The sequence below is a fragment of the Marmota marmota genome, unplaced genomic scaffold, assembly GCF_001458135.2.
Source record: "Marmota marmota marmota unplaced genomic scaffold, marMar, whole genome shotgun sequence".
NCBI lineage: Eukaryota > Metazoa > Chordata > Mammalia > Rodentia > Sciuridae > Marmota > Marmota marmota.
In genome coordinates, this window is record NW_025999900.1 from 47,382,604 (window position 1) to 47,392,064 (window position 9,461).

Sequence of the window (9,461 nt, forward strand, 5' to 3'; positions counted from 1 at the left end):
TTTGATGCACATAGATGCTTGCTCCATTGCTTGGGGCATAAATATTTATAATTATTATGTCTTGCCGATATATAATTCCCTTAAGCAGCATGAAATGTCCTTCTTTGTCCATTCTGGTTAACTTTGCCTTGAAGTCCACCTTATCTGAGGATGGAAACCCTGCTTGTTTACCCGATCTATGTGAGTAACATGTTTTTTCCCATCCTTTCAACTTCAGTCTATGGATGTCTTTGCCTATGAAGTGAGTCTCTTCAAGACAGCATATTTTTGTGTCTTGTTTTTTTTTTTAAATAAATTTTTCTTAGTTGTTGATAGAACTTTATTTATTTTTTAAAATTTTTTAATATTTATTTTTTAGGAGTAGTTGAACACAATACCTTTATTTTTCTTTATTTTTATGTGGTGCTGAGGATCGAACCCAGAGCCTCGCACGTGCTAGACCAGCACTCTACCATTGAGCCACAACCCCAGACCTAATTTATTTATTTATAGGCAGTGCTGAGAATCAGACCCAGTGCTTCACACATGCCAGGCAAGTGCGCTACCACTAAGTGACATCCACAGCCCCAAGGGTCTTGTTTTTTAATTCAATCTGCCAGTCTATGTCTTTTGATTGATGAGTTTACGCTGTTAACATTCAAGGTTATTATTGAACTGTGATTTGTATTCCTGGTCATTTTGGTTTATTTCTGGTTTTTAATTTGACTTAGTTTCTCCTTTGATTGATTATGCCTTTAGTGTAGTTCCTCCCTTTTCTGGTTTTCACCTTTTTTTTCATTTTATTCTCATGGAATGTTTTGTTGAGAATGTTCTAGAGTGCAGGCTTTCTAGTTATAAATTCTTTCAACTTTTGTCATAGAAGGTTTTTATTTCATCTTCAAATTTGAAGCTTAATTTTGCTGGATATAAAATTTTTGGTTGGCATCCATTTTCTTTCAGAGCTTTTAATATATTACTCCCCAGAACCTCCTAGCTTTGAGGGTTTGGGTTGAGAAATCAGCTGAGAACCAAAATTGGTTTCCTTGTATACGTAATTTGATTTTTTTTCTCTCATGGCCATGAGCTGCATTCATACTGTTAAAGTCACATGAATGCCAGATTTTCTTAACTTTTTTTTTTTTAATATTTATTTTTTAGTTCTCGGCGGACACAACATCTTTGTTTGTATGTGGTGCTGAGGATCGAACCCAGGCCGTGCACATGCCAGGCGAGCGTCCTACTGCTGAGCCACATCCCCAGCCCCAGATTTTCTTAACTTAATAAGGACCTTCACTGGCTTCCAGACCAAGGCACATCATAATGAGAATGACTAACATACAGAATAAGGATAGAATCTTCTAGCAGCTCAAAGGAGGCAGCAGACTGCACAGTGCAGATGACATTCTTTTTCCAACCAGGACAAAAGAAACAGAGAGTGAACAATTCCATAAAAACTCCAAACAAGAAAAGGAAAACAGCCCCCTGCTTTACCTCCCAACCAGTTTCCAATGATTAACACTAGGTTTTGTACCCAGTGGTAAGAAATAAAGCAAACAGAATCTAAGGACTTCATTTGATTACTGAAAGGCAGCAGGCTGTAGCCCAAACAAGAGACTGCTTTCCTACAATATGACATTATACCTAGAAATCTCTCATCATAGGATTTTTAATGAATTCTCCCATATTCTAACAATTATTAAGTATCACAATTTTCACTAACATTGATATATACATTTTGAGGAGGCTAAAGAACATAGTGACTAAAAATCCAGTCCAATATACTCAACTGTAGATTCAATTTTCCACCACTTGAAGAAACAAAATACATCAATGACTATTATCATATAAGAATTTCCATAAGTATTTTTTAATATAAAAAAGAAAGCAAAGCATTTTCTCTCCTTAAGCATGACCTTTCCAAAATATTCTAAACCATTTAGCTTGGGAGCAGGAAAATGCCTAAATTAATCTTTTCCAGCTTCTACTGCACTGTTTATAATCCAAAACTACCTTTTAAAAATGTATAGGTCACTGCTTATATTAAAGTGACAAAATATGAAATTAAACAGTTCTTATCAACAGTGATCCTCTATTGTATTGTCAGAGATGGAATTCCAAATCACAGCTCAAGCTTTTAGTCAAATTGACAATTACAATGCAAATACTGAGGCTTTGGTTTCTTAAGAATAGGGGTGGGAAGCAATCTTCCTCTCCCTCTTTCTTTGTAATTTTGTGCATTCTGCAAAGAGAGGAAAATAAGTATGGAAAATTTCTCTAATTTTCTCTTGCAAAAAAAGAACAATTGTCTCTTCAGTACTATTCTTATGCTTACCAAATGCAATTTGCTTTGAGAACAAATGTATAAAAATCAAGGTTTAAAAAAAGGGGTGTGGGGGGCTACCCACATGCTGTATCTAATTATTCAACAAAGTATCCTCTTGTAAGTAATTACCAAGTAACAAGTGTATGTCCCCTTTTGTGAAATGGAGAAAAATGGAATTTTAGAAATCAAATCCAGGTTTTTGTTTCAGCTTACATTATAATTTAAGGGTTGCAGTTTTATTTTGAATTTTGCATTGGCAGTTTCTCCTAATGTTTAAAAAAATTGTCAATTTATAAAGGTTAATGATCTGCAAGCACATGTAAGTGTATTTTTAGAACTTTAAGGAAAAAAATTACATAAAAGAAAATTTTTCCATTTGCTTTTAACCTTTTGGCTTTCTTTTTGTTTATGGCTTTTATATTATACTTTATGTATAAACCTAAGAAACATTTAAAGGAAATTTCAACAAATTAATTTTCTAAAATAACAGTAATGAAATATAACTAATGTAATAAAATAAGAACCCATGAGACTACACTAATATAAACAGATACATAGGAAGTTCTTCCTTATAGTAGGATTCCATAAATGTAGATGGAATTATGGACTTTTCAAAATCACCACTTGCCACCATTCACAGAAATAATAGTTTCAGGAAAAGGATCAATACTATCAAGTCTCAGATAGTCTCTTCATAAAAAAAAAAATAATAATAATAGTAACCTTCCAGTGAAGAAACCTGCAGGCAACACCGTAACCAAGGGTTCAGTTTTAAACGGTTATGGAACCCATCAACCTCACATGGCTTCTTACGTGATACTCTGAAAAGGACACCAGTTATCTGGATTTCCTGCCAAAAGTCCATATCCTGAATGTAGTCTTGAAGAAATATCAATAAGCCCAAAATGAAAGATATCCTCCAAAATAGCTAAGACCCTGCAAAGTCAGCACGAATAAAAACTGAAAATCTATCCTAGATTAAAGAAGATTAAAGAGAATAAATAAGTTTGTGTGAACCTGGATTTTCATCCTGGATGGAAAAAGAACAATACTAGCAAAATTTGCATGAGACCTATAGATTAAAACACAGTATTATACTGATGTTAACTTTGATTTTTATCATTGTACCATAATTAGAGAAGAAAACGTAACAAATTACTTAAATGTAAAAATACTTAATTATCTATGACTTTCTCAAAAATGTTTTAGAAAAATATTATATACATATATAGATAAAGAAAAATGATAAATCTGGTAACTATGAATACCAAGGGAATTCAAATAAAGATTACACAGAAATTCCTTGTTCTAATTTTTAACTTTATCATAAACCTGAAATTTCAAAACAAAAACAGCTAAAGAATAACATTCTCCATTTCAAATTGGTTTGAAGATAAACAAATTCAGAGTTAGGTCCTTCCATACAAGGACATATCATCAATTCTGTAGGCCCTGTGGGCTATACATTCTCTATCACAACCACTCTGGCACTGTGTCACAAAAGCACTCATAGATATAAGTGAATAAAAGTGGCTGTACTCCAATAAAACTTCATTTATAAAAACAGACAGTAGGAAGCCAGATTTGGCCCCTGGACCATAGTTTGATGGCCCCTTTGTCTAGTCCATGGCATGTGTTAAATAGTAATTCCACTCTCAGTCAACATTCCTTAAGCACATGCCACAAGGTTAAGTGCTTGACTTGCATTAACTCAATTATCCTTGCACCAAACTGATCAGGCATATAGTTATTATTTCCATATTCCACAAAGGAAACTAAGATCTACAGAAGTTTAAAAAAAAAAATGCCTGAGGTCACACAGATAGCAAATATGAAACAAGTTAGGGCTGATTCTACACACTAAACTATTTATAACCAATATGCTATACTTTTTCTCATAGAAATATGATTATACTGTCATTTTCAGCAACTAAAGAATTAAATCCATTTTAACATTATCTAAATAACTACCTAAATTCAAGATTTACATTCCAAGAAAGCACTTCTCACAAACCTCCTGTAACTGCAAGGACATGATTCCCAACTGATCTTGACGTCTTTCCACCAGCTCTCTTTCGGTGCGCATCTCTCTTTGTATTTCTTGAAGCCGTCGTTCCACCCGATCGGAAACCTCAATAAAAATAAGGAGAAACAGTGACATTATAGTACTGGTAAGACACCAAATTGAGGAGATATTTTATGTCAGATACCTACTACCAAAAGCATTTTTTAATTTTAACTTATATGTAGAATCCTTTCTAATGATCATATTGTAAATAAATAGATAAATAACTGAAAGATACTCCAAAAATCAGTCATTATTCTTCAATTAATCCACACTTGGATCCCAGTAACAAACTACAATAATTCAATTGCTCAGTTAAGAATAATACACTAGAAAAGAGTGCCCTCTGGTGATTTAAGGGAAAATATCAATTCTGCCAACAATTGCATTTAGTAACCAATTAATGATGGAACTGTTCTGTCCATTCAGTTCTTTTTCACTTTTTTTATCCATGTGCATGACCTGCTTAGGAAGGTATTAATGTTTATGTGCACCAAATAATTAAAAGGACTTTTCATCAGCTTGTCAATGTTTTCAACTGTGATTTGCTCAAAAGATAAAAAGCCAAAGTCAAATTAAAAAGTGTTTAATTGGAACTCTAAAATAAACATGAAAGAATTTTTCTCTGATACAAGCTTTTCCTCAATAAAAGTTGTTCAAATTCAACCACATTTCACATGTATTCTTATATAGCCCCTAAATGAAATTTACACTATTTTGCCAATGCCTGTTTGTGCAGGAGGATACAGTGAATAACAGACATTCTGTATTCATTTAAAAGCAGCAATAAATATGGCCCAATTATTTAAAAATTAAAGAAAAAAAAAAACTTTTGCCACCAAGTCTGTGTTTGACAAAGTCATGAAAAACTTTAATGGGACAATAGAAATTTTTGACACTGGATTATATCATGGTTGCACAGTTCAGAAAATTAAATTTAAAAAAATCACTAAATTGCACATCTAAAGCAAATTACGTTTATGGTAAATTATATCAACTTGTTTTTTTTAAATATAGGTAAAGTTAAGTTTAATTGATCAATAAATGCTGAGGAAAAGTATATCAAAAAATTAGCACCTTACTAAAAACTGTAAATACACTCTTTGGCAATAAGACATTCATTTGTCAGCAAAGTAGAAGGGGAAAACAGTGGAAGGAAGGAGAGAAAAGGTGGCACAACAGACTGAAATGGAACATACCAAATTCCATGCATGTATGATTATGTCAACACGAACCTAACTAGTATGTATAACTATAATGCTCTAATAAAAGAAATTAAATATAAATAAATTCCATGAGGTGAATGGCTTCTATCTCTAAGAAGGCAGTGTTTATCATCAAAATTAAAGTCATTCAGGTAACCACATACTAAAATGAAAATACAAAATCATGCAGACATTAGAAATTTCACCACAGCAAGCACATGCTATACACGGTTACTCTACATGGAGAATTCTTTTTGTTTCTTTAGTAACAATTCAAATAAAACATAATAAAATGTTTTTAAGTACATACATATTATGAAATAATTACCACAGTCAAGCTAATAAACATACCCATCATTTCTCTTAGTTACCATTTGTGTGTGTGCTGTGGCGAGAATACTTAAGATCTACTCCTAGCAAATTTCAGGCTTACAAAACAGTCTTATTTACTATAGTCACTATGCTGCACATTAGACCTCTAGAACTTATTCATCCTGAAAAGCTGAAACTTCATACCTTATGACTTTCATCTCCCCATTTCCCCCTACTCCACCAGTGCAACTATCATTCTACTCTCTGTTCTATGAAGGAGAAATTTTAGATTTCACATATAAGTGAGATCATACAATAAAATAATGTCCTCCAGGTTCATCCACGTTTGTTACTAACAGGTTTGTTTCAACAGACAGGATTTCCTTCTTCAAAGCTAAACAATGTGTGTATGTGTGTGTGTGTGTGTGTGTGTGTGTGTGTGTGTGTATGGGCGCACGCTCGTTGCTATTTCTTTATCTATTCATCAGTAAACCAGGTTGTTTCCATGTTTCCTGATTTTGGATACTGTTAATAATGCTGCAATGATCACAGAAGTGAAATTATTTGATCATCATTCTATTTTTAATTGTGTTAAACAGTTTCTGGCATGGGTCCCAAAGACCTTTACTTCCGGATATTCATGAACTTGCGTAATTCCCTCTCCTGAGTGCAGCTGGCCCAAGGAACTTGCTTCTAATTCTGAAAATAGCACAAAAATGTTTGAATGACACTTGATGATTAGATTACAAAAAACTGGCTTCCAACTTGCTTTTTCTCTCTCACTGGTCCTCTTCTAGCTTGCTTGTTCTGATAAAGCATACTGCCATGTTATGAGAAGCCAAGATTAAAAAAAAAAAAAAAAGCCCCTAACAGGGCATGAGGAACTGCTGAACAACTAGAAAAAGAACAAATAAATTCATGTCAGCAGAAAGAGGGAAATAATAAAGATCAGAGAAGAAATAAATGAAATAGAGACAAGAAAAACATAGAAAGGATCAATTAAACTGGAAGTTGGTTTTTTAAAGATAAACCAAATTGACAAAATATTAGCAGACTAAATTTTTTTAAAAAGTGAATATTTATATAAATAAAATTAGAAATAAAAGAGGAGACATTATAAGTGATACAACAGAAATACAACAGATCATAAAAGACTACTATGAATACCAACAAATTGGCTAACCTTGGAGAAATGGATAAATTCCCAGAAAATACAACATGTGAGGCACTGAGTTCAAACCTCATCACCACATAAAAGAGAAAATAAATTAAATAAAGGTATTGTGTTCATCTACAACTAAAAATATTTTTAAAAAAAAAGAATGCATCATGAAGAAATAGAACAGACCAATAGTGAAAAGGACATTGATTCAGCTATAAAAATTTTTCCAACAAAGAAAAGCCCAGAATCTGAAGCCTTCACTTGTGAATTCTACCAAACATTTAAAAAAGAATGAATTCCAATTCTTCTCAAGCTCTTCCAAAAAACTGAAGATGAAAATCAATAAATGTGATATACCAAACTAACAAAATGAAGAATAAAAATCATATCATCATCTTGATAGATGCAGAAAAAGCATCTCATATAATCTGACATGCTTTCATGATAAAAATCTTGAACAAATTACAAAAATTTTGAACAAATTTCAAAGCAATAGAGGTCTTATTTGGTAAACCTACTGATAAGATTTTATTCAATGGTGAAAAACAGAAGGTTTTCCCTGTAAGATTAGGATGCCCACTCTCGACACTTACATTTGATATAGTTCTAGAAGTCCTAGCCAGATCAATTAGACAAGAAATAAAAGATATTCATATCAGAAAAGAAGCTTAACTATCCCTATTTGCAGATGTCATAATTTTATGTATAAAAAACCCTAATGTCTCCACCAAAAAAGAAAAATGTTTGAATTAATAAACAAATTTGATAATGCCACAAGAATCAAAGTTCGACACACAAAACTCAGTAATATTTCTATAAATAACTTCTCTCAAAAAGGAATAAAGAAAATAACCCCATTTAGCATAGCATCAAAATAAAATATGTAGGATTAAATTTAACCTAGAGGGCAAAAGATCTATATACTTAAGACAATAAGACGTTAAAGGAAAAAAAACTTGAAATCATATATAAACATAAAGTTATCTCATGCTCACAGATTAGACAAATTAAACCATTAATCTACCCATACTATCCAAAGTGATCTACAAATTTAATGCAGTCTCTATGAAAATTCCAGTAGCATGTTCCACAGATATAAAATAATTCTAAAATTCATACAAAACCAAAAAAGACCTCAAATACACAAAGCAATCTTGGTAAAAAGAACAAAGCTGGTGGAATCACATTTACTTCAAAATATACTATAAAGCTATAGGATTCAAAACATCATGGTACTAGAATATAAAAAGAGATAATGCGGGAAAAGGCTAGGGAAGAATAGAGGAAATTTGGACTAGACAGAGAGGAGTGAAGGAAGGGGAGGGGGGACAGGGTGGAAAAGACAGTAGAATGAATCAGACATCATTACCCTATGTGCATATGACTATACGACTGGCGTATTTCTATATCATGTACAACCAGAAGAATGAGAAGTTATATTCCATTTATGTATGATATGTCAAAATGCATTCTACTGTCATGTATTACTAATTTGAATTTTTAAAAATTAAAAAAAAAACAGATAACCTATCCTAACTGAACAGAAGAGAGAACCCAGAAATAAATCCATTCATTTATAATCAATTGATCTTCAACAAAGATACTGAAAATGCACAAAGGATAAAGGACAGACTCTTCAATAAATGGTGTTGGCAAAAATGGACATCCACAGGCAAAATAATGAGAAGAGACCTTTATCTCACATTTAAAAAAAAAAAAAATCTACTCAAATGGATTAAAGTCTAAACCCAAGCCATGAAACCATAAAACTCTTAGGACAAAACAGGAAAAGAACTTCTTGACACTGATCTGGATATGACCTTAAAAGCACTGACAACAAAAGTAAAGACAGACAAACTATAGTGCATAAAATGAAAAACACCTGTACATCAAAGCAAATAATCAACAAAGCAAAGAGACAACCTATGCAAAAGGAGAAAATACTTGGAAACTAAACAACTGATAAAGGGTTAATATAAAAAACACATAAGGAACAGAAACAACTTAATAGCAAGAGAAAAATTAAAATGCTCAACTAATTATCATGGAAATGCAACTTAAATGCAAAGTAAATCTACAATGACATATTATCTTCAATCTGTTAGAATGGCACTATCAAAAAGACAATTATGGATACACCAAGCACTAAGCGGCCGAATTCCAGCTCCCTGAACTGAGCCCGCGGGGACTGCTTCTTGGAGCCTACCCTTATAGGAGCTTACACCGAGCACGGAGCGGCCGAGTTCCGGCTCCCGGAACTTCCCTGGCCCGGGGCTAGGAGCCCGCGGAAACTGCTTCTCGGTCCGGGTCCTGCTGAGGGCCGGTCAGGACTCACCCGTTGCTTTGGTTGCCCGGCAAGGGGAACGAAATGCTGCCATTCGCATAGGATACCAACATGGCAGAGATCTGATGTCA

At 33.2% G+C, this 9,461-nt stretch overlaps 1 protein-coding gene across 1 annotated transcript in view; it reads right to left on the reverse strand.

Moving 5' to 3' along the window:
- Cep128 (centrosomal protein 128) overlaps window positions 1-9,461 on the reverse strand; it is a 385,475-nt gene that overhangs the window by 316,373 nt on the left and 59,641 nt on the right. The window contains exons 9-11 of the mRNA XM_048799524.1: window positions 9,339-9,343; window positions 7,869-7,874; window positions 4,317-4,434 (exon numbers count right to left, since the gene is read on the reverse strand). Of these exons, the coding sequence (XP_048655481.1) occupies window positions 4,317-4,434; window positions 7,869-7,874; window positions 9,339-9,343 (129 nt within the window). The remainder of the gene's footprint in view (window positions 1-4,316; window positions 4,435-7,868; window positions 7,875-9,338; window positions 9,344-9,461) is intronic.